Source organism: Babylonia areolata, chromosome 6, assembly GCF_041734735.1.
Source record: "Babylonia areolata isolate BAREFJ2019XMU chromosome 6, ASM4173473v1, whole genome shotgun sequence".
Classification (NCBI taxonomy): Eukaryota; Metazoa; Mollusca; class Gastropoda; order Neogastropoda; family Buccinidae; genus Babylonia; species Babylonia areolata.
The window spans coordinates 38,066,415-38,092,856 of NC_134881.1; the positions used below are offsets into that span (position 1 = coordinate 38,066,415).

Here is a 26,442-nt window from a genome sequence, read left to right on the forward strand (position 1 = left end):
TAACGGAAATCCAACTCACTTAAAAATCAAGCAAATGGCTGATGATACTACTTTGTTCTTAAGAAATAGAGAAGACATGATGAAAGCTTTGGAAATATTTACGGCATTTGAAAGATTCTCTGGCTTGAAATTGAACACAGAAAAAACGAAGGCAATGAGGACTGGTCAGCATAACGGAAATGAAGTTCTTCCATTTACTTTAGTCAGTAAAATTAAAATCCTGGGTATTTATTTTCAAGCAGATAAAATGGCACAGGAAATTGCAGATAATTGGACACAAAGAATAGATCATATTGATACATTGATAAAGGAATGGAGTAAGCGTGATCTCAGTATTCAAGGTAAAGTAGTAGTTATAAAGACTTTTTTAATTAGTCAAGTTACGTAATGAAGTCCACTGGTCTTCCACACAGTATTCTATGCAAAATGAACACCACTTTTTACAGGTTTCTATGGCAGAAAAAACAAAGTAATAGAATGGCTGGAGGCCTTAAAATGATAAACATGATTACTTTACAAAAATGCTTTAATTTACAGTGGGCAGGAAAACTTTATGAAGTAAATGAAGAGCAAAACTGGTGCTTAATACCGAAATGGCATGTTGGAAAACTTGCAAAATATAACAGGGTTTTCCATACCAACTGTAAAATAAGAGACGTCAAGGGTTTCGATAGAATTGATGATGTGTTCTGGCGGAGTATAGTAAATACCTTTTTAGAAAATAAATGTTTAGCAACACACAATATAATAAACAGCAGCAACTTCCAGAATCAGATGCTATTCAACAACTCTTTGATCACATACAAAAACAAAACGTTATTTTTTCAAACATGGCAAGCAAATGGGATAGAACTGATTAAAGATGTAATTAATGCAAGTGAAAACAGAATACTTACTTTAGAAGAAATACAAACACAAATTGGACAGAACAAAGCAAACCTAATGCTTGAATATAATCTTCTTATCCATTCTCTTCCCAAAACATGAATTCAGTGGATACAGAAAGGAGAACAAAATACAGACTCCAATGTATGTGAGGTTAGCAGGTATAACGCAAAACCTAGAATTATTAAGAATATATTACGTGAAAATGAAGAAATTGTAACTCCAATTGCGGAAAAATTTTGGTTAAGAAAATTTGGCATACATTTAGATAAGTCAGCATGGTCCAGAGCCAATGATGTTACAAAAGAAGTAAGATTAAAAGTTCTTCAATTGAAAATTCTACACAACATTTATCCAACAAATATTCTTCTTTGTAAAATGAAAGTAAAAGAAAATAATAAATGTTCTTATTGTCCAGACACAGTCGATTACATTGAACACTTTTTCTTTGAATGTCCACTTGTAAGCAGCTTTTGGTGTTATATAAAAAAATTAATCAATTTAAAAATAGATCTTAGATTGAAACTTTCAATAACTGATATAATTTTTGGTATTAGCAAATCAGAACGCCTGCTTGGAAATTTACAAATACATCAATTACATAATCCTTGTTAGCAAAATGTGTATAAGCATTTAAAAAACAACAACTGAGTCCTCAATCTCTATACAATGCATTTTTGAAAGAGAGCTAGGCCTCAGAAGTCAACTGAATCCATGTTAGTAAATGTATATATATTAAAAAAAAAAAAGATGTTACACACACACACACACACACTATACGCAAACACCTTTCACATATTCATTCTTGTATCTTTTATTTGTATCATTATTGCTAAATACTTTTTATTTCACGGACTGGCCGATTGAGTATAATGTAAAATGTCAACAATGCGCATTGTATAATGTCAAGTATGTTATTCACTTTCATGTGTTATACGACGAGTTGTACTGAGGACGATGTGGCGAACGTCCTTGATCAGTGCGTCCGGCAGAAGAACAACCACTGTGCGTCGTTTCGGGGGAGGGTGGATCCTGCCTCCTGTCCGGGCGTCAACTTTCCTTTTTGTTTCTTCTTCTTGTTTTCCCCCAATATTTAATGTTGATCTAATTGTATGTTTTTCGACGTATATGTATTATACTAAGATGATTTCGATGATTATCCCACATATAGAATCCACACATTCACATCATAGCAACCTAAATCTCAGACAACTCAAAACACATGCATAATGTTAAAATATTCACTGAAATTGTCCATGAAAACCGAATATTCAGACAAAGAACTTAGTGTATTCGGAAGAATACTACTTTGAATACATTTTAAAAACAATGGATTAATCGAAAACTGACATATAGAAAACGGAAAAAAACGGAAAAAAAACAACAACAACAAAAAAAAAAAAAACAAACAAAAAAAAAAAAAACGAAAAAGAAAGAAAGAAACAAAAAACAAAAACAAAAACAAAAAAACCGAAAGAAAACAGAAAGAAAAAATGTTTTTGGGGTTTTTTTTTGGCCAATGAAGAAGGCGTGTGAAAGCACCAAAAGAAGAAAAAAAACACGTTCTGGTGCTCTATGACCTGCATGCAACTGAGGCCACAAAAAAACAACAACAAACAAACAAAAACAAACAAACAAAAAAACCGTGACCATTATCGTTATCAGTCATGTGACCTTCATCGTCCTGATCATGTTCCTCACCATGACCTGTTCTGATCTTTCCACAGGACAGTTACTAAAGAACAGCAACTCCTCGAGTAAACACTGTCAGTGACATGGCTCCTGACATAAACTGAAATGAATGATCCTGGGATATTTTGGCTGCTGAGGCATCACCACCACCCTCACCCTGTGCCCCCAGAAGAGGAAGAAACTAATTGTCGCATTGTGACAGGGCTGACAACAGATACCCATGGAAACAGTTTAGAGCCACACCTGAACAACACTAACCCTGTGTTGTTGTCATTGGTGGTGGGCACAACATGAGTTACTGAATCTGACAGACTGTAAACCAGTGCACTGGACTACTTCCACGTCTGCCTTGTTTTGCACGAAATGAACACCACTTTCCATTTGCATTTTCAATTAGTCTGATCAAGACATGTTCAAACGTAATGGAAAAGTGAAATCTGAATGTTTGAATTAAATCAGAATGCAATTAATATTTTGATTTTTTGTGGAGGAGAAAGAGAAAAAAAGGAGTGTTGGAGCAGAATAAACAGACAGGCAACAGAGACAAAGAGATTGATGAAATAATAGACACGTATACACAGGCAAACAAGACATGTGATCCTCAAGTATTAGTGTGAGCAAACTGGAGTTCTAGACATGTAAATTCTTTCTGTTAAACTGAAAACTATTTTCAGAGTAGGCAGAAATCAATGGTTTGGAAATGTTCCTACATTTTAAGCTGCTGTGGATTTCCTCTCAAAACACGCAATACAAAAGCTTATAACGTCTCATGATGCCAGACATACACCCAACAATCCGGCATGGTAAAGAGGAACAGAGAAAGACCCGAGAGGAAAGAAAGTGAGCACACAGACCTGACACAGGAAGACTCAACAAGAGATCTTTACCTTCCAGCTGTCCTCGATGAACTGCACAATGTTGTCGGCCATCACAGAGCCCACCAGTTCCTCTTGGTGTTTTAACAGAACACGCACACCACGACCCTGAAGGCACTGTGGAACATGGACACAGGCCAACTCAGCATCAGCATCCGCATAAGCGATGTAGACATCTTTGCGGAAGTCAAGACGCGTGGGCATCCGAAGTCGTCGCAGAACATTCCAGGCGTACTTCAGGTAAGTCCACCTTCGTGAAATCATGTAGGCAGTCAGTAGACTCAGAATCTGTCAGCACACACAGTGAGTTCACTGGTACATACAGGTCCTGTAAAAACACAAACCTGACCCCCACTTTTATAACTTAATTGTGAATATCTCAAGCGCAAGAGAGTATGAGCGGTTTGCGACTGATTTCAATATTTTCCACAGTCTGTGGGATATATGTTATGAAAAACACTGACACATACATGCGTTTTGCAAGGGGGCGGGAGAGCGAGCGAGCGAGCGAGAGAGAGAGAGAGAGAGTTACCTGATTTACATATCTCTGATTTGCATTTCAGTTTCAGTTCAGTTTCAATTTCAGTAGCTCAAGGAGGCGTCACTGCGTTCGGACAAATCCATATACGCTACACCACATCTGCCAAGCAGATGCCTGACCAGCAGCGTAACCCAACGCGCTTAGTCAGGCCTTGAGAAAAAAACAAAAAACAACAAAAAAACAACACATAAATACATTAAAAAAAAGAACTACTACTACTAATATTAATATGTATAAGGCGCAAAAACTTGATGAAGTCAACTATAGGCGTACAAAAAATAATAAAATAAAATAAATATATAATAAATAAAATAATATAATTAAAAAATAAATAAATAAATAGATAAATAATAATAATAATAATAATAATAATAATAATAATAATAATAAAATAGATAAATAAATAAAAAAAAGAAGAAAAAAAAGACAATGATGATAAATAAGCAAATAAGAGTAAAAAATGCAGACACACATTCACATATGCACACACACATGCATAACAGATATGCACCATACATGCAGTTTCACATATATGAAAGCACAGTCAAATACACATAAACGTACATTTCACACACAGTGAACTGTTGAGTTTTATCCATTGTATGTCTCTACGTATTCCCGAAATATGCCACAGCTCTCTGAACTCGGTTTGTCGACAGAGAAAACACTGAACACTGAAATGACACAGTATGTACAAATCAGAACAAAAATGGTGCAAAACAGATAAAATGGAACAGAAAGGAAAAACATAATGGAAGCAAGTAAACTGCTTAGGGATAAGCGACACTTTGGTACATTGTCATTTGCTTAAAAGGTCCATGTGGCAGGGGGTGACTGTGCCTTTTTTTTTACCAGTCGTTCGTCTCCAAGTTTGGACAGTACACAGGATACAAAATACATAAAATCTATATAATGATTATTCAAGCATGTGATCGTCACACATCATATCGATACGAACACATAACAAAGTACATATTAAACATATTATTTACGCCAGTAACATCTAAACACATCATATCAATACGAACGTTGAGAGAGAGAGAGAGAGAGAGAGAGTTGTCTGATTTGCATTTCACGCATGACGAGATGTATTTTATTCATTGTATGTTTATAAGTTAAACAGAGTAAAGCCAGTGTAACAGCTGATTTGATATACGTTAAATAGGTGAAGCCATGGAACAGCTGCTGGTTGTTACCTGTACCAAGAAAGCTGCCAACGTCCAGCCAAACACCCGCACACCAAGACACCGTCTCCACACAACCTGCCACTCAGCCATCACCTGCTCTGTGTCCGTCACCTCCCCAGTGTCTGTGGTGCACGTGTACCTGCGGGTGCTGCTGCCCTCACCATCCAACGTCACCTTGGTATCCCACAACCACTGCAGGAAGTCCAGATCGGAGCATGCGCACACCAAGGGGTTTCCTTTGAGTCTAAGCCTGGACAATGAGAAATTCACGTGACAAAATTTGTCACAGAAGAAGAAACCTGCATGTAAAATATGTACATGTATCTGCCCCAAATTTTAGAGAAAAAAATATTGGACAACAGTCCTATGTTACCTACAGAGTGTTTCAACGAAACTAGCTATCAAATCAACACAGATGCAATATGCCATAGGTTGCTATGAAAACGTGATATTCCATATTTCTTTTGTGAACTTTATGCAAAGATATGGATAGCTCTTTACACACAGGTATTCTTCTCAGTTCTGTGAGATTCACCAATAGCACGGTTCGTTCTATCATCGATTGCTCACTAAACATTTCTGTTCTTTTTGCTTTGTTGTGGGAAAGCTCACATTTGCCAGTACTGTCACCGTTTCTAATCTATTTCACACAGTCAACACAATTTTCTTGTGTAACCGTTTCCAAATTAAGGTAAACTAATACTAACTGAAGATACGATATTCTTGACAGACATAATTAACTGACAAAACGCAGTCATGACACAACACATTGTAACTGAAGTTTGACAAAGTACGGCCACGACAATAAAAACCGGATGCCTTACAAAGTGTAACCATGACATCAGACATCGTAACTAAAAAAGATATCACACTGTCATGACGACTAACAACTTGAAAATATGATGAAGACAGTGAACATTGATATTTGACGAAGACATCAAACATGGATATCTGATGAAGACAGTGAACATGGATATCTGATGAAGATATCAAACATGGGTATCTGATAAAGAAATCACACATATACATCTGATGAAGTCACCACACATAATCTGATGAATACATCAAACATGGGTATCCCATGAAGATATCAAACATGGACATCTGATGGATATATCAAATATAGATCACTGACGAAGCAAAATACAGCCATGACGTCAAATACCTGATCGGATGACGTGATGCCAGCGCATCCAATGACAATCGTTCTGCTAACGTCAGCGAGGTGATGGTGTTGAAGGACAGGTCAAGAACAGTCAGGTTGGGGTGAAGGTCAGTGTTGATGGGTATGGACTGAAAACTGTTGTAGGACACGAGAAGTGTCTGCATGCGTTTCTGACTTGGCAAACTGCCCCCTTCAATTTCCAGCAGCCAGTTCCGAGACAGATCCAACGTCTCCAGCATGGTCACTGGACTCAGAATACGGTGTGCACGTGTGCGTAGGTCTGTCACTGTCAAATGGGAGTTGGACAGAAACAAGTGTCTCAAGGAAGGAAGGTGGTCAAACAAGTTGTCGCTTATTTTGTTACAGTAGTTGCCACTCAGATCCAGAGTCTCCAGATGATCTAAACCAGTCAGTGTGGTCAGACAGTGAGAGAACGCACCATAGGACAGGGCCAGAGTCTTCAAACTGGTGGCATTCTGGAAATGAATTTCTGATGATGGGCTGTTATAGTAGTCGAAAGTAGAAGAAAAGTTCGCGTATCTCAGTTTTGGAGATACTTGAATGAAGGGCAACCAGCTTTTCGATGGGGTTTCTGCTCCACGATTTCCACACTGCAGTGAATCACTCAAGAGACATGCTGAGTTCTTAAGGGAGTACAGTTTCTGTTCCTGGACGAGAAAAACTGTCAGGTTTTTGCATGAATCGAATATGTTTAGAATAGCAAGAGCATCTCCTATCAAATGATTTTCCGATAGATCAATGTATTCAACACATCTCCCAAGCTCTGTGTTTGCCGAAGGAGTAATTGCTGTTGCCACCCACCGCTGTAAATGACACTTAGCCATACGCAAGCGACGAACGCAAATGTTGTTGAGATACTTTGTGCTTTTCCACTTAATTGTGAAGAACTGAGGCAAATGATGGCCAGTACCTTCCAAACTGATTTCCTCCATGGCTTGTCCTTGTAAACCGTAGAGGGAATTGAGAGCCATTGTGGGTGGCAGATAGTGATTGTAGCTGAGATCAAGGTACTTGAGATGTGGTAAATCACAAAATGCACATTTATCCACAGATTGTAACACACAATGTTTAGCATTAATTCTCTTAAGAGGCGAGTTCTTAAACCCCCCAAAAGTAGTGTTGCTAAACTGGCGAGCCTGACAGTTTTTGCTTAAATCAATAGTGTTGATTGTGGACATTTTGGCGAAGTCTTCACCAAAACGAAGATAAAAGAAAGAATCAATAAAGAGATTCTTGACGGACACCAGATCGTTAAATACAGCTCGAGGAAAGTCACGTGTACTTCCAACAAAGTTATGAACGAGGGAAAATACCTGTACAGACTTGAGAGGAGCAAAAACCCCGGGTGGCAGAGATGTGTGCTGACACTGTAGCTGGTTCTGGTTTAGGTTGAGTTCTGTCAGCAGGCCCAGTCCCACAAAAGCGAACGGTTCCAGACGAGACAAGTGATTGTCACTGACAGTGAGGCTCCTCAGGCGGATAAGGTAACTGAAGGTGTTGCTGTCCAGTGTCTCCAAATGGTTGTGACTTAGGTCTAGAGACGTCAGGTGTTCCAGTCCTCGGAATGTTCCAGAAGAAAGTGACGTCAGATTGTTGCTCTGCATATTCAGGGTCAGCAAATGTGGAAGTCCAAGAAATGCATTATCTGCCAGCCACGTCAGCAGGTTGTGGTCAAGATTGAGAGTGTTCAAAGCTGACAGATTACCTAAAGAACATTCCCTGACATCTCTCAGCTGGTTATAGCCGACATCCAGGCTCCGAAGCTCACGTGCTCCCCACAGATCATGCTGGTGCAGCTCTCTCAGGTCGTTGTGACTGACATCCAAGTGCTGCAGATGAGACAGAAACTGGACCTGAAACTGTGGGAACCGACTTAGATTGTTGTGTCTCAGGTCCCACCACACCACATCGTCGGGGGAAAAGTCAGGTAATGACGTCAGAGAGCCGTGTCGACACAGCACGTGCAGCCCGTTGGAGCGAGGGAGGACAGAGCAGGCGGTGGCCATGAAGGAGGTGACATAGCATAGCAGGAGGACAGGCGGGGGGAGGTAAGCCATGGTGATCCTGGTCACTGACAGTCTGCTGCACAGAGGACACACTGCACCCGATGACGTCACTGCAGAAATAGTGTGTTCTAAACAAGAAGTATATAGCCTACTGTTACTCTTTTCAAGTTAAAGGCACATGGTTCAAACCACTTCTTCATTTGTTGTTGCTGCTTTGTGTACATGTCAAATGAAGGGAATATGAATGGATTTGGAGCTTCCACTTCGGGAAAGTCTTCAATTTATTTCTTTGTACCTCTTCTGTACCGGAGTGACAGGTGATGGGTAACGAAAGCAGGGATTGTTATAGGAGGGATGTTCATTAAATGTTTCCATTAACTTACTTCTGGTTATCATAGGAGGCTGAAATAGAACATGAATGATAATACATATCTCTACAGTTCACGTGGTAATTTGCATTTCTGGACTCAACAGTTTTTGACTCACTTGTGTAAACAAAGTGAGTCTATGTTTTAACCCGGTGTTCGGCTGTGTGTGTGTGTGTGTGTGTGTGTGTGTGTGTGTGTGTGTGTGTGTGTCCATGGTAAACTTTAACATTGCCATTTTCTCTGCAAATACTTTGTCAGTTGACACCAGATTTGGCATAAAAATAGGAAAAATTTAGTTCTTTCCTGTCATTTTGTTTAAAACAATATTTCACCTCTGGGATGGGCACAGAATTTTTTTTTAAAAAGCCAAATTATATGCAAACTGAATTTACTGTTATATTTATATTTTTTTAAGTCTCTAAGCTTGGCACTTTATCTGATATTCTGACACAACAACAAGAACAGTCATTTTTATCATTTTTTGTTCAAACAGGTACTTCTTTTGCTAAGCATGGAAGTTATATTTATTTTGCATGTCTTTAGTGTACATAGTAAAATAGGGAAATTAATCTGTAATTAATGCTAGGGGGCTTAATTTGCTTTAAACTGATCTTTATCATCTTAAATATTACGTTTTGAAATTATACTCAATACATAAAAAGCTTGTGTGTTTTACTGTCAGTGTACAGGGCTTTCACTATGTTCATTCGCCCAAGTGGTCTTTTTCGGAAAAAACTAAAATCAATACTACGAGTGGACTTTATAGATCTATTGACTGAGCCCTGAAAGTCAAGGGCAAAAATCAATTGCATTGCGTTCACATATTTATACATGTTCAAAGCACGTGCTCATAGTCATCGCGAACGCGAACGACGCCATTTTGTTTCAAGTTGTTGACCTGCCCGTTCAATCCTATATTCAATGGACAATACCCGATAACATGTGATGGAAAGTTGGAGAAGGAGACCGTTAAATATTTATTCAGAGAAAGATTTGTGAACGCCTAATCACTTACTGGATTATGCCCCAAGTTGCCATAAAAATATCCACAAAATCAGTCGGAATTTACAGTTACAAATAATAAACCATGAGAGTTAATACCCTTGAATTGATGAAACGTAAAAAAAATTCCAGTCTTGACTTTTCTCAAAATGAAATCCTTTTCACTTCATACGACGTTTAGAAGTACTTGTACTTGGCTCTACATGTTATCAGTTTAACAAAATACTCAATTTTCATATCAACTTTAAAACTAGAATGAACATAAAAGAGAAATTGAATCGACCGTGTCAACTGGGTGTAACTAAACTTGTACATCTATCTAGATCCAGAGAAAACGTCAAAATGTTGCAGTGTGATTGCGGCGATAGCCACGTCTCCTTTACCGCGGACTTAAAAAGAATTTTTAATTGCCCTTAAAGATATTTTGAATGCCCAAGATACACCAGAATAATATGATTTAAACAGCGTTCTCACTGCGAATACCACAGTCGATTTATCGCCCTTTAAAAAACATGTTTAAATGTTAAATTTTTGAACGACAGTTAAGGAGCCACGATAGTGTAATGGGTAAGACAGTTTCTTCTCACCCGAACACGCGGGGTCGAATCTGCCATTAGGACTTTTTTTTTTCTTTTTTCTTTTAACCCGAAGCTTTATAATAACAAATACAGAACACATTTTAACGATTAGATTTTTTTTTAAAGTGTATCACAAGTGTGTCTTGAAGGCCTTGCCTCTCTTGTTTTGATAGGTGCTATGGTGGAGTAAGGTTTGATAATGGAGCCAGTTGGATGCAGAGCAGCCATCAAGTTTCTGTACATGAGATGCCGCACACCAAGGCAGACGTCTGATGAGATGAAAGAGACTTATTGGGAGGATGCCCCATCGTATGACGAGGTCAAGCACTGGCATCGTCAGTTCAAGTGTGGTTAGACATCGTTGGAAACGGCTCCCATTCCTGGGCGACCACAGTCCGCTTTTGATGAAAACACAATCCAGCAAGTGGAGGCCGCCATAATTTGGAGGCTCGCCGCATAACCGTTCGCCAACTAGCCCAAGATCAACTTGGGGTCTTTAGAAAAAATCATCCATGACCATTTCCTCATACGTTATTTGCACGACGGATTCCCAGGTCGCTCACACCTTTCCAGAAGCAGGAACGAGTCACTTGCTCCCAGGCTCTTTCGGCAATGTGCCAAGAAAACCAGGACTTCTTCAACAGACTAACCATGCAGAACAAAACATCAGTCTATTACCATGATTCAGAGACTAAAGCCTAGTCAAAGCAATGGAAGCATTTTGACCCACCACCTCTGAAGAAGGCACGTGTCCAATCGTCACAGGCAAGGTCATGCTCACGGTCTTTGGAAGTGTGGAGTAGTGATGATGGATTTCCTGGCAAAGGGTACCACAGTTACCGGGACATACTACGCTTCATTGATAGATAAATTGCGGGAGGTCGGCCAAACCGACAGGTGTGGCATGTTATCCAAAATTGTCCGCCTCCTGCAGTTATTAAGACAACGCCCCGATTCACAACTCGCATGTTGCCCAGATGGACATGTCATGGCTTCTGGTGCAACATGCAGACTTCTACGAGCAAGGTCTTCTTAAAAGCGATGGGAGAAGTGTGTCACCCGAGGTGGTACCTATATAGTGAAAGACATGACTGTGCCAAGTGTCGTTCATCTGAGTCCATGGGAAGAGGGTCAGGGAAAATCTTTCATGGACATCCCTCATGGTGGTGGTGGTGGTGGTGTGTCCATCGAGATCGATGACCATCGTTGTCATCAAGCTGGGGGATGGGGGGAGGGTGGTGGTGGGGTGGGGGGGGAGGATGCTCATGAATCTATCTGTGAATGCGCAGATGGCTGAATAGTCCAATCTGCGCACGAAATGTTCGCTCACAGTTGGGACAGACAAAGACAGGCATATCATTGTCAGGGAGCTTGTTTGCCCGTGACTTTCTGGCCTGCCTCTTCTCAACAGCTGCAGCAGTCCTGTTGGCCTCGCACAACTTGGCGCCTTTGTGCACAGCAGCGCGCCATTTGTCACGGTCCACTGCAGATTCCTCCCAGGAGTCAGGGTTGATATCAAACGCTTTCAGAGAGACTTTCAGAGTATCTCTGAAGCGCTTCTTCTGACCTCCGTGTGATCTCTTCCCTTGTTGCAGCTTGCCATAGAAGAGCCTTTTGGGCAGCCGATGGTCTGGCATGCGCGCCACGTGTCCAGCCCAGCGAAGCTGGGACTGCATCAGGATGGTGGGAAGGGTGGCTTTTGCGAGCACCTCTGTGTCTGGGGTCCTGTCTTGCCACTTGATGTTCAGTAGCTTCCTGAGGCATGTTGTGTGGAAGTGGTTCAGCTTCTTGACATGTCGTTGGTACACTGTCCAAGTTTCACAGGCGTACAGTAGTGTGGGGAGAACTACTGCTCTGTAGACCTTTAGCTTGGTCTCAAGAGTAATGCCTCTTCTGTTCCAGACATTTGCATTGAGTCTACCAAAAGTTGCGCTTGCTCTTGCAATCCTGACGTTCACTTCATCGTCGATGGTCGCATTTCGTGACAGTGTGCTGCCAAGGTATGTGAACCGCTCCACCGCACTGAGTCTCTGACCGTTGACTGTGATGTTGGGCTCAATGTAGGGTTTCCCTGGGGCTGGCTGATGGAGAACTTCAGTTTTCCTCGTGCTGATGGTAAGGCCGAAGTTCCTGCTGGCAGTGGCAAACTTGTCGACGCTGAGTTGCATGTCAGCTTCAGATCCAGCTTTGAGGGCACAATCATCAGCAAACAAAAAGTCTCTGATGATGTCTGTCATGACCTTCGTTTTTGCTTGAAGCCTTCTGAGGTTAAACAACTTGCCATCTGTTCGGTACTTTAGGCCGATTCCAACATCGCCATCTCTGAAGGCATCAGTAAGCATTGCAGAGAACATGAGGCTGAACAGCGTTGGAGCCAGGACGCAGCCTTGCTTGACACCATTTGTGACAGCAAAAGGAGCAGATGTTTCGCCATTGTCCTGGACTCGAGCCTGCATGCCTTCATGGAATTGGCTGACCAAGGAAATAAATTTCCGAGGGCATCCGTACTTGGCCATGATCTTCCACAGTCCCTCTCTACTCACAGTGTCGAAGGCCTTAGTGAGGTCGACATAGGTGGAGAACAGATCAGCATTTTGCTCCTGACATTTCTCTTGCAGCTGCCTTGCAGCCAACACCATGTCGGTGGTTCTGCGCTCTTTCCGGAATCCACATTGGCTCTCAGGCAAATGACCTTGGTCAAGGTGTGCTGTGAGGCGGTTTAGTAGGATTCTGGCAAGTATCTTGCCTGCGATGGAGAGCAAGGAAATGCCCCGATGGTTATCACAGGCTTGCCCGTTCCCCTTTCGCTTGTACAAGTGAATGATAGATGCATCTTTGAAATCCTGGGGGATCGTCTCTTCTTTCCACATGAGTGAGTACAGCTGATGGAGCTTCTCAGTCAGCACAGTGCCTCCATCCTTGTAGACCTCTGCTGGTATGGAGTCTGAGCCAGGTGCTTTGCCACTGGATAGCAGACGGATTGCTTTCTGAGTCTCAAGAAGTGTTGGCGGATCATCCAGTGCTTCGTTGATGGGGACTTGTGGGAGACGGTCTATGGCTTCATCATTTATGGAGGAAGGGCGATTTAAGACACTGTTGAAGTGCTCAGCCCAGCGTTCGAGAATTTTCTCCTTCTCGGTGATCAAGGTATTCCCATCTGCACTGAGGAGGGGGGATGATCCTGAGGATGTGGGGCCGTAGACTTCTTTTAAGGCATCATAGAACCTCTTCATATCGTGCCTGTCAGCATATCCCTGGATCTCATCAGCTTTGTCACTCAGCCACTTATCCTGCATCTGGCGTAACTTTTGCTGAACAGTCCTGCGGATGGCATCGTACGCATCCTTTTTTGATGTGGACTTTGGGTTGCTCAGGTAGGCTTGATGCAGACGGCGTTTCTCATCCAGAAGCTGCTTGATTTCATCACAGTTTTCATCAAACCAGTCTTTGTGCTTTCTGCTCATGGGTCCCAGGGTATCTGAAGCTGTACTATAGATCAGCTCATGCAGGGTCCTCCAGTCAGACTCCACATTCTGGTTGTCCAGAGAGGCGGATTCCAGACGATCTTCCAGCAGTTCCACAAACGACTGTTTGATGGTGATGTTTTTCAGCTTAGCGATGTTGAGCCGTTTTGGAGCCTTCTGGCCTTGGGGGCGTCTCTTGGGCTGGATTCGAATATTCAGCTTCGAGACTACAAGGCGATGGTCTGTCCAACACTCGGCGCCGCACATGGTCTTTGTTGCACGTACATCTTGCCTATCCCTTTTCCTGACAATGACATAATCGATGAGATGCCAATGCTTTGAGCGAGGGTGCATCCATGACGTCCTGTTACGGGTAGGGAGGCAGAAAACTGTGTTGGTTATCAGCAGTTCGTGCTCTGCACAGGTCTGAAGCAAAAGCAATCCATTTGGGTTGCAGTGGCCCACACCGTGCTTTCCAATCACTCCATCCCAGGAGATGTAGTCAGTGCCAACTCTAGCATTGAAGTCCCCAAGAATGATGAGCTTGGCTGCTTTAGGGATAGCAGCAATGACAGAGTGAAGGTCCTCATAGAACTTCGCTTTCACTTCATCCTGGCTGGTCATGGTTGGGGCGTAGGCACTGACAATGGTGTGGTGCTTCTGGCCAGATGCCAGTGGGAGTTTCATGGTCATAAGCCTATCGTTGACTCCCTTTGGGATTCCAACTAGCTTGCTGACAAGTGATGTTTTTACTGCAAAACCAATGCCAGCCTCACGTCGCTCTTCACTTCCTCGTTCACTCCAGAAGAAGGTGTAACCAGATCCCCGTTCACAGAGCTCGCCTTCGCCTGCAAGCCGAGTCTCACTCAAGGCTGCGATGTCAATGTTGTATCTGGCGAGTTCGGATGCAACTAGTGCCGTTCTCCTTTGTGGTCTGTCCGCGTTATCTCTGTCCAGGAGAGTCCTTATGTTCCAAGCACCAATGGTGAGAGGAACGATCCTTGTTTTTTTCTTTTCTTTCTTTTTGTTTCGACCGCTGATGTAGGGTCCCCGCCAGCCGCGGTATGCTGGCCAGGGTGATATGGAGCAGGCAATTTTTAGGGCACCTTTTCTAGCCCCTTCCTCATGCCAGGGAGGTGAGCAGTGCATTCCTAAAGAGGGCTGCTCAGACGGCTGCCGAGCTCCATCGCTGCTCCTGTCGACGAAAAACGACCCTATGGCCTGAGCCGCCTGCGTGCAGGTCTGCGGCTGCGACTGCCAGTGTACCCACACCTGTCGTTTCGTCGATCGCCTGTCGCCACAGGACTTGGGGGTGATGAAATGATGAAGGATGAAAGGTCATTAAGGATGACTGATGACTTGCGCAATGAGTTTGTTTAAAGTGAAGGGGAGTTGCGCAACGTCGACCTCACTCTCTCGTCCGGGTCCACCAATTTCCAGTGGCAAGACTAAGTCGAGACAACTGGAGGATGAGCACGGATGCAGTGGATGACCAAGATATCCTTTCGGTGTCTCATCTTGCTCTCTGCACTCCACAGTGCGCTGCTGTAACCGCCTTCCTCTCCGTTGAACCGATAGGTTTCTTTCGCAGATTCTGCCGGATCCAGACTTCGCATGCATGGGTAGACACACCCCGGGGGCCAACTGCGTGTGGCATGCACACAGCACGGTGGAGCTATATGGCCGTCGGTGGCTCTCCTGAGCCGACGCCCTTTTATGGATCTCCATAAGGGTGTCTAGCCACCCGCCTCACCAGTCCCGGAAGGGAGCGGTGGGAGTGCCGGTTTAGTCGCCGGCAACCCGACCCTGAACAGGTTGTACTGGATTACAGATTACCAGTAGCAGATATAATGACCTGACCTGACCTGAACATCCCTCGTACACACACACACACACACACACACACACACACACACACACACATATATATATATATATATATATATATATATATATACAAAGAGAGAGAGAGACAGACAGAGAGAGAGAGAGAGGTAAATCCAAGGTCAAGTATCTTCGTTTTCCATTGAGCAGTGGAATATACGTCAAAAGCTTTTAATCTTTCAGACTATTGCAGCTGGGGATGGTTAAAAAAATGTATGAATGTATGTGTATATATATATACATATATATATATATATATATATATATATATATATATATATGTGTGTGTGTGTGTGTGTGTGTGTGTGTGTGTGTGTGTGTGTGTGTGTGTGTGTGTGTGTCTGTCTGTCTGTCTGTCTGTCTGTACTAGAAGCATAAGACGCAGACAGAAAAGCAGAAAAGGCATATATGAAGAGCGCTTTTGGATCCACCGGATGAGACTGGATGTTCTACGCCCCTGTTTCCTTCCTGCGGAAAAGGATGCCATCACAGAACAAAATCCATACAGGCATTACGGAAAAGGATGCCATTACAGAACAAAGTCCATTCAGGCATTACGGAAAAGGATGCCATCACAGAACAAAGTCCATTCAGGCATTACGGAAAAGGATGCCATCACAGAACAAAGTCCATATAGGCATTACCTACGCACGTGGCACATCAGAGAGGTCAGCCCGAGTCTTCAGACAACATGGACCCAGGCTCTTCCACAGACCTCTCAATTCCTTGCCACGAAAGCAAAGAAATGTGGTGTTACCTACCACATTAAGTTTACTGACTGTGAGGAAGACTATATCTGGGAAACAGAGAGACTATTGGCCAACTGTTTTTAAGGAACATAAGACCTGTGTCCCTGCATCAGTGAGCGTCTGGTGTCACAAAACCACAGCACTGACCTGGACAGGACTTATGTGTTATGAACAGAAACCAGTTTCTGGAAGAGGAAGGATACGGAAGCCGTTCAAATCAAGACAAGAACGCTCAGCCTTAACCGTGACACTGGCCCGGAACTCCCTCCTGTTTATCACAGTCTGTTTCAACACCACAGTCAGGTGCCTGTGGCCAGGCAACACTGATGCAGCTGTGAATTCAGTTCATTCACAGCCTGAACAACCCCAAACATTTATGTACCATTTGTGCTGAGGAAGATAGCATGACACTATTAAAGTATACACGTAAGTCCATCTCTTGATTCTGCGTGTGAAATTTCTTCTGTATAATATATCTATAACCAGGGAGCACATACCAAAGAATGGCGCAAGGCGTATTTAGCATATGACACGAACCCTCCAGTTGGGCCATTCTTCGTCAGTTGTACTGAGATCGGTTTCCTCCCTTTTGTTCGGTGTGCAGCACAGGAGGGAGGGGGTATAATCTGTCGTCCTTGAATCACTGCCACCACACAGCTCAGAATGAGAACGGAGTTGTGGCACTTTGCAAGGTTGTGCCCGTTTTGCTGCAAGTGCTCACCAAGTGCAACAGTGCATTCCATTGTTCACAGGCGTACCCACAAATTATCCAACTGGGTTGGCATAGCACCATTTACTTGATTGCTTTCGTTTGCCTGGATAAGTGGATAAAATAACTGCATAGTGACTTCCTTTCATTCAAAGTTATGCATGCGTGTGAATGTCTGGTGTGAAAGCATTTTGATTTGTCTCTGCATAAGATTTCGTGCTGTCAAAAGGTGTTCATTTTTTATCATTACTTGCAATACCACCTCTTCATAGCTGAGAAAGTTCGGATGATTGAAGAGAGACTTTAGCTAAGACATACACAGTGTGTGTGTGTGTGTGTGTGTGTGTGTGTGTGTGTGTGTGTGTGTGTGTGTGTGTGTGTGTGATTCAAAGTTATGCTTGCATGTGAATGTCTGGTTTGAAGGCATTTTGATTTGTCTCTGCATAAGATTTAGTGCTATAAAATGGTATTCATTTTTTTATCATTACTTGCAATACCACCTCTTCATAGCTGAGAAAGTTCGGATGATTGAAGAAAGACTTTTGTTAACTCACTCAGTACGGCCAGTCCTCTCTTCTCCTCTACACAGACCCCTCGGATGTCCAGTGGGTGTCTGAATGACCCAACCTTTAGCTTCCGTCGTCAGGACTGTGGTATTCTTTGTCAACATTCACCTCTTCAGTATAAGAGCGTTCCGCTTGTAATATTTTGATGATGGTCATTGGGGTGAAACGCTGTTAACGTCGTATCTTTCACCGTTCGTATGGAGAGAGTTAAGACATACGCAGTGTGTGTGTGTGTGTGTGTGTGTGTGTGTGTGCGCGCGCGCATGCGTGCGTGTAAACGTTTTTGTTTTGCTTGTTTTTTCCCCTTTGTTTTGTTTTTCTGGCCTTACTCACTCACCTTGTAAGTGCAACACCGCAGTGATCAAGCAACAGGTCCACAGTGACACACCACCAGGCTGTGGTCCTCACACTGTCAGTGCAGTCATGTGTTCTGTGTGTGCGACTCACTCATCGTTCCTTTTATCCACAGAAAAAAAAAAGAAGGAAAAAAAAAAAAAGCTAAGCTGTGACCGGCTCCAAAGTTATCATTTAAGCGATGAGCAGTTGGCGGAAGTTTCGAAATAGAACGCACGGATTTCCCTCAGTCTTATTTTTCTCTTTGCCCGTGTCGACTGTGAAATACTGCACCGCCATGGCCATCATGCTCTTTACTCGCCCGCCCTTTTTGTTCTCTCTCTCTTTCTCAGCGTGCTGAGAAGAAGAAGAAAAAATATACCACCACTGTTGTTTTTTTTCCCCACACACAATCACGCCTTGCTGTGATTGGATGGTTTGTCCTGCATAAACAGGGGTTTCCCCTTCAAAACCCAATCTTGTCTTCACTGTGTCTGTCTTGCTTCTACCCCCACCCCCTGTCCCTTTCACCTGCCCCCTCCCCCTGCCTCTTTCCTCGAGTCCTTTCAGCTCTCCCTCTCCCCTCCCTGTCCCTTTTACCTGCACCCCCCCCCCCCCACATCCCCCCCCCCTGCCTCTTAACCCGAGTCCTTTCCTTTCAGCTCTCCCTCCCCCCTCCCTGTCCCTTTGACCTGCCTCCCCCCCACCCCCCCCCCCATGCCTCTTTCCCCGAGTCCTTTCAGCTCTCCCTCTCCCCTCCCTGTCCCTTTTACCTGCCCCCCCCCCCCTCCCCATGCCTCTTCCCCCGAGTCCTTTCAGCTCTCCCTCTCCCCTGCCCCCACCTCCCCCTGCCTCTTTCCTCGAGTCCTTTCAGCTCTCCCTCTCCCCTCCCTGTCCCTTTTACCTGCCCCCCTCCCCCTGCCTCTTTCCTCGAGTCCTTTCAGCTCTCCCTCTCCCCTCCCTGTCCCTTTTACCTGCCCCCCTCCCCCTGCCTCTTTCTTCGAGTCCTTTCAGCTCTCCCTCCCCCCTCCCTGTCCCTGTGACCTGCCTGCCCCCCCCCCCTCCCCCTGCCTCTTAGCCCGAGTCCTTTCAGCTCTCCCTCCCCCCTCCCTGTCCCTTTGACCTGCACCCCCCCCCCCATCCCTCCCCCCCTGCCTCTTTCCCCGAGTCCTTTCAGCTCTCCCTCCCCCCACTCCCCTGTCCCTTTCACCTCCCCCTTGCCTCTTTCCCCCAGCCCTTTCAGCTCTCCCTCCCCCCCCTCCCCCCTCTGTCCCTTTCACCTGCCCCCTCCTCCTGCCTCTTTCACGAGTCCTTTCAGCTCTCCCTCACCCACCCCCCTCTCGCCCCACACTATGTGAAATGGTATATGCCCCAGTATAAATCATTTCAAACAGTGTATGCAGCTGAGGATTTTTCTTTGCCTTCACTTGTAAATTAGAAATGCCGAATGCAACTGATGATTGGTTTACTTTTTTAGGTTCATTACGTCACTTGATTTACCGCTGAAATATGTTTTACACGACATCTTCATAAGGGACCTTCACTGACATTCAACAAAGCATATCCTTATACCTGTTGCCTTCACCGACATTCAACAAAGCGTATCCTTATACCTGTTGCCTTCACCGACATTCAACAAAGCGTATCCTTATACCTGTTGCCTTCACCGACATTCAACAAAGCGTATCCTTATACCTGTTGCTGGCTGTCTGTCTGTCTGACTGCCTTTCTTCTTCTTCTGCCACCTCTTCTTCTCTTGTTCTTGTTGACTTTTGTTTTTCTTCACATTCTCGTCTGGTTGTTATTCTTCTTCTTGTCTTTCCACCTCTCTCCTATTTGTGTTTGTTTCCATTCATCCACGAGTATATTCACTCCTCATAGGTATCATCCATTTCGTATGTTGGTTTGTCATTTCCTTGTGACTGTGTGGCTGCCTGAGTGTTTGTGTATCTGTCTTTGTCTCTGTCTGTCAGTCTGTATCTCTTTACGATACGCGCATGTGTGTGTTTCCGTTATTGATGCTGAATGCTTCTTATGACTTTTTTTTTTCCCAAACCCATCAGTAATCGAGATGCCGCTCCGGCATTGCTTTGTGTCCTTGGGACAAACTGTGAAACACTATACTCCGATTTGCCTCACTCCACCAAGGTGTGAATGGTACCTGATACCGGCCAGGAAAGGGTAAAAAAGCAGGAGAGGATTCGGACCAGCCTTCCTTTGTTGAGCCCTACACACAGTGAAGTTATTGTCCTGTGGCGTGAATGGCTATAGGACCTTTCACTTTTAGATATCGTGAAGGCGACAAAGGGTGAGAACTGAGTGAAAACAAGACCCCAGCCTTTGCCGAGGACGACTGGTCCTGTGGGTTCACGGTGCACCAAGCCCAGCGCAGCATCACCGACACTCTGCCCAACCGGGTCCTTGTCGTCTTCATGGAGGACCCCCGCCGTCTGCCGCCCATGGCCTCGCTGGAGAGGATGCTGCGTCACTACCCAGAGTGCAACGTGTTTCACGTGTCCAGACACGCTCCTGTGCACCACCCGGTGTGGGTCAGGCAGAGCCATACTACTGCTTTGGCCGCGGAATTTGATCTTTAATGGTCTGTATAGTTAGCTGATTTGTTTTGGGATGAGGGAGAGACTGAATAGGACTGTAAATGCTTGCTGACTGAAAGAGAGTTTATTAACTGGTATTGAAATCTGACAAATGTTTGGATAAGAGTTCAGTACAGATTTCTTGGTACAGCCCTCCCCACTCCAGTGGTGTGCTAAGTCTGGCTCCTCAGCTAAGCATTCATTGTTGTCAGGAGTTGGCTTCATAAGTGTTGAATCAATTGAACACCTCTCTCTCTCTCTCTCTCGCACACACAAATACACAGGCACATACAGTCTCCCAAAAAACGTACAAAATGGCTCAACAACAACAATAAACGAGGACAAAAAGACAGCAAGTTCATATAGTTTATTATCATCTTATTGCTTCATACAAAACATACTGTACAGCTGATATACACACAATGGTTGTTGTAACTGATGCCAAAGATGACTGGGTACTCCCCTACCGTAGATATTTTACTGAAGAAATCGTAATCACTGTCTGCTTATGATAGAGGGGCATACAGGGATCACTGGCTATAAAGAAGGGGCGAGTAGAAATCAACGGATATGATAAGGGGTAAACAGGGATGACAGTTTATGATGGGGATGACAGCTTGTGATGAAGGAGCAAACAGAGAGAATGAGAAGGCCTGCCCTGTCACACAGGGGAAAAGGACATTACTTTGTGCTTTGAACACAGGGTCAGTGAAAATCACAGTACACAAACAGAGATAGACACACATACACAGACATATAGAAACACACACAAGCTTATGAAAAAAAAAAAGAACGCTCACCAAGCTTCAAATTGTGAAAGACAAACTCCACCCAATACTTGGAGGGTAAAAGTAAAGAACCTTTCCACGTTCAGAGAATGATTTAACTAGAACCAATTCTACTACTTTCATTTTCCTGACAATGCATTCTGTTTGGCATATACCACTGTCTTGAAATCAAGACCCCTTGCAGTGCGCATCTGTACATTTCATGGAAACCAGTTACTCGATTGTTCCGAAAAAGGGCTTGGCTTGTCGAAATAACATACTTCTGTTGGAAAAGTCCTTTCTCAGGCAATGTTTAAGTCTTGTTGTTTTTTTTGTGTTGTTTTTTGAAGTTTAGTTTCATTTTTTGCAGCCTTTCAGGGCCCCTCTTTAGGTTGGAAAGGCACACTGTCTCCTACAGAGAGCACTAAGTTAAAGTCATCACTTGTGACACCAAAATAAGACATTACTCTTCAGTTAGAAAATGTGCTTTTTTTCTGAAGCTGTCTTGCCCACCTGTCTTTGCATGCAAGTCAGAAAACCCTAAACAATGCTGGGTTGAAAATGTGTATGTTACTGTTGTTTAAAAAAAAAATCACTTTTAAGTTGCAATGCTCATCACTATGAAGCAAGTTTTCCTGGGCAGGGAGGATGCAGAGTGAGAAGAAAGCTTTGACTTCAGGTAAATGATGGACATTATCTACTGCACATGGAATACGGTATCAGCACATAGAACATGTAGCACCATATACATCACAGACCGGGACAACTGGTGACACATCACCCTGATACAGAAATTGGGAATGCCCACAGTACACCAAATGGCTGGCAGCAACATAGCCACATGACCTGCTGTGGCACAGCCACATAGCTACATGGTCTGCCTTCACATAGCCACATGGACTGCCTTCACATAGCCACCCTTCACATAGCCACATGGACTGCTGTGACATAGCTACATGGTCTGCCTTCACATAGCCACATGGACTGCCTTCACATAGCCACATGGCCTGCCTTCACATAGCTACATGGCCTGCCTTCACATAGCCACATGGCCTGCCTTCACATAGCCACATGGCCTGCCTTCACATAGCTACATGGCCTGCCTTCACATAGCCACATGGCCTGCCTTCACATAGCTACATGGCCTGCCTTCACATAGCCACATGGACTGCTGTGACATAGCCACATGGCCTGCCTTCACATAGCCACATGGACTGCTGTGACATAGCTACATGGACTGCCTTCACATAGCCACATGGACTGCTGTGACATAGCCACATGGCCTGCCTTCACATAGCCACATGGACTGCTGTGACATAGCTACATGGCCTGCCTTCACATAGCCACATGGACTGCTGTAAAATAGCTACATGGCCTGCCTTCACATAGCCACATGGACTGCTGTGACACAGCCACATGGCCTGCTGTGACATAGCCACATGGACTGCTGTGACATAGCCACATGGCCTGCCTTCACACAGCCACATGGCCTGCCTTCACATAGCCACATGGCCTGCCTTCACATAGCCACATGGACTGCCTTCACATAGCCACATGGCCTGCCTTCACATAGCCACATGGACTGCTGTGGCATAGCCACATGGACTGCCTTCACATAGCCACATGGCCTGCTGTGACATAGCCACATGGACTGCTGTGACATAGCCACATGGCCTGCCTTCACATAGCCACATGGACTGCTGTGACATAGCCACATGGCCTGCTGTGACATAGCCAACTCATATCAAACAGGACAGAATGCAATCAAACACATAAAACCAGACAAACTGTTTCTGCCTTTCAACAAAAAGCACACTGATAACTGAAAAAAAAACCAACAAAAAAAACAGAAGGAAACAATCCCACTTGTTGTAACCAAGGTCTGAGGACTAAAACTGGTGGAGAAGATGGAAGCTGACGGCTAGTGAAAGTAACTCCAACAAAACACAGGAGATCAGTCCATTTCTCTCTTTGTGTTTGACAGACACAAAATTCTTTTTTCTTGTGTGTTTGACATTCAGTAAACAAGAGACAAATGCACTACTCCCATGACTACAGACATGGCGAAACCAAGCTTCATTTTTGTTGTTGTCATATTAACACTGCTACTAATGATCATGCACTTTTACCAAAAATTATGAACACTGGAATCAGAAATCTCATTATGTTTCTGATTGTGCAAGTACATTAAGATTCTGTTTATGAACTTTAATTCTGTGTGTGTGCTATTTTCACTTGTTTCTCTGTCACTTATTTCATTTTGTTAAGTCACAGACCCCTGCACCCATGAATTGCTCCGGCATTAAATATTTAGCTCATTAAAATGGTTTTCACATTCATACATATGCAGAAATTGTGAAGAAAGGGAATTAATCTACAGTACTTCAGTGTTTGGATCAAAAACAGTATATTTCTGAGTTTTCCTGCATCATTCTGACATGGAAGTCTGCTGAGGCTGTAAACTCCCGAGGGGTGAATGGGTTAAATGTTTGTGTGTGTGTGTGTACACTTTGTTTTATCCACATATTGCCTTGATCAATACATGGGTTTGTCAATACATGTCACATTGTCTTCATTGTGCTGACTGTCACACCGTCAGTCCACATCTGCTGACAAGCAGAGCTGCCTTCTCTACGTCCTGCGGGCTGCTGTAGAGCTTGGTCCTCCGTGGAGTTGCAACAGCCATTCTGAGGAGGCCACCTCTGAAGGTGTTTGTGCAGACTCATCACTGATGCAGGAGGGAAAAAGGTTTGTTCAGCGGAGGAGAGTGGAGCACAAACAGCTGTGGAGTGACATACATGGCAACTGATTCCTGAACAGAACACTGGACCTGGATTATGTCCACAACACACAGACTGCTCTGTCCTCTCTCTTCAAAACAAACTGTGCTGTCTTGTCCACTGCAGATATGTTACATTATGTCTCTTCACTCCTAAAAAAAGCCTCTGCATTTGGTCTAGATCTGTGGTGTCAACTTTAAACATCTTCGTTTCACTGTCGTCTCAACATGCTGTGAAAATTCCCACACCAATACCTGTGTTTCTGGGGGCACATAAAGGCACTTAAAGAGAACCACAACCTGTCTGTGATCACATGACCTGACTGACCAATCACTGACCACTTCACACACCAACACCTACAGACTACTCAACATAGCACTAAAACAGTCATCAGGTGATTTGATTGATTTAATCAAATGCACTGTCAACCTTAAATTCACTGATGTGAGAAACCAACTAGTAATCATTCTACTCACAAACACTGCCAGCTGGTGGCTTGACCACTTGCACAAGTTGAGCATAAACATTCTATGCACACAATGATGTGGTGACCATAAAGCACATACCCTGTTGGGTACACTGACATTCCAGATTTTGGAACACACTAGTGGATGATTAAGAATCAAGTAATTTTCCTCACTATATATGATTATAAATTTATAAGTTTTCGGCACCAAATAGGATGATTTTCACAATGCACTGAAGTAAGACAACCAACTGACAAGAGTAACATCAGTTGGTAAAAACTGAATGATTCAAGCACAACCCATCAGTGATCACTTTACAAGCAAACTGAATGACAGCACAACCAACCAATGATGGCATTACATGTGTGAAGTTGATGATGCTTGGACAACCAACAGATGATCAAGTTGGCAGAAAAACACACACACACACACACACACACACAAGTCCACAATTCTGTAACACAACTGAACCTGATAAAATAATGGCAAGACAATAATAAACCCAGAGCATAACACATCAGGACATAGCTTCATTCTGCAAGTAACTGCAGGAACACTAAACATGATCTGCCTAACGGAACACTGTTGTTTGATGAATGTGGTTGCCAACAGCAACCGAACACTGTATTACAACAATTTGGGATAAGTAGACTGGAGCATAGTAAGGCTGGTCTCTGAAGACAAAATGGGATGAGAGAGCTGGAGGGCCAGAAAGGGTTGTTGTGGAGGGACTGTTGAGACAGGTCAGCAATGTCACACACACAGGCAGACAGACAGGTGGAAAGAGAGAGAAACTGACACATTCTAAAGCAACTATGAACTCCACAAACTTCATACTGTTAAATTCACTTGAAGGGATGTAGACCTCCTGATATCCAATGATCAACTCTATGTAATACAGTACATGTGGTTAGTTCTGAAACAGGGAGATGAGCAGTGTCGGTGATAGACCATTCTGACTAGCTGGAGATAGTATGGAAGAAAGCAGACTTTGTGGGGAGGGTGGGGGTGGGGGGGGGGGGGTGTGTGTTGTGTGTGCCACAAGGCCGACAGACTGCGTTCCTATTTGCCACAGGCCAAGTCATCGTCACCGTAATGCTGCCATGGGATGAAGGAAAGGACATGTGGATGGCATAGCCATGAAGTGTGGGACAAGAAAGAAGGTGAAGGTCAGAGTCTCTCCTCCTCGCCGGCCCCTCCATCATGGTCTGTCATGACGGTGACCAGGGAACCGACCGCTTGGCCCACTTCCCCCGCCCTGTGGAACAGCTCTCCGACATTGCCTGCACGACACAGTCACTGTACATTGTGCTGTGTTGTCCTGTGGTGTGTTGTATGTATGAAGTGTGTTGTGTTGTACAAGACTGTGTTGTACTGGGTTGTTGTATTGGGATGTGCTGTTCTGTGTTGATTTGTGTGTACAATGTGTTGTCCCATCTCTCACATGGACACATATGAAAAATGTGAAACAAGCACATGTGTGCCCAAACATGCAGCTGCACAGTCTCACATACAGGCACCAGTACACATGCACACACACACACGACTGACCTGCTGCTCGAGACTTGTCACTACTGCTGACATGACGTGAGCTGCTGCCACTGCCTGCTGGAAGGTCCACCTCTTCAGCCCCTGTCGCTCCTGCCACACACACACACACACACACACACACACACACATTCCACTGTGGTCAACAACAGTCGTCAAACACACACATTCCACTGTGGTCAACAACAGTCGTCAAACACACACATTCCACTGTCAAACACACACATTCCACTGTTGTCAACAACAGTTGTCAAGCACACA

The 26,442-nt window shown here is 44.0% G+C and overlaps 2 protein-coding genes across 6 annotated transcripts in view; both read right to left on the minus strand.

Annotated features, from left to right (window-relative positions):
* The window catches only part of LOC143282993 (toll-like receptor 4), a 29,123-nt gene extending 10,680 nt beyond the window's left edge, over positions 1-18,443 (minus strand). The window contains exons 1-4 of one of the 2 annotated variants that reach the window (XM_076588965.1): positions 18,030-18,443; positions 6,346-8,445; positions 5,190-5,430; positions 3,465-3,740 (exon numbers count right to left, since the gene is read on the minus strand). In XM_076588965.1, the coding sequence (XP_076445080.1) occupies positions 3,465-3,740; positions 5,190-5,430; positions 6,346-8,423 (2,595 nt within the window). In that variant the 5' untranslated portion in view covers positions 8,424-8,445; positions 18,030-18,443. Of the gene's footprint in view, positions 1-3,464; positions 3,741-5,189; positions 5,431-6,345; positions 8,449-18,029 lie in introns of both variants that reach the window. The other variant, XM_076588964.1, reaches the window with a different exon arrangement.
* A 2,528-nt stretch (positions 18,444-20,971) lies between these two features.
* LOC143282994 (dystrophin-like) overlaps positions 20,972-26,442 on the minus strand; it is a 448,581-nt gene continuing 443,110 nt past the window's right edge. For all 4 annotated transcript variants that reach the window (XM_076588970.1, XM_076588967.1, XM_076588968.1 and 1 more), the window contains 3 exons: positions 26,185-26,274; positions 22,877-25,916; positions 20,972-22,286 (listed from right to left, as the gene is read on the minus strand). In XM_076588970.1, the coding sequence (XP_076445085.1) occupies positions 25,804-25,916; positions 26,185-26,274 (203 nt within the window). In that variant the 3' untranslated portion in view covers positions 20,972-22,286; positions 22,877-25,803. The remainder of the gene's footprint in view (positions 22,287-22,876; positions 25,917-26,184; positions 26,275-26,442) is intronic.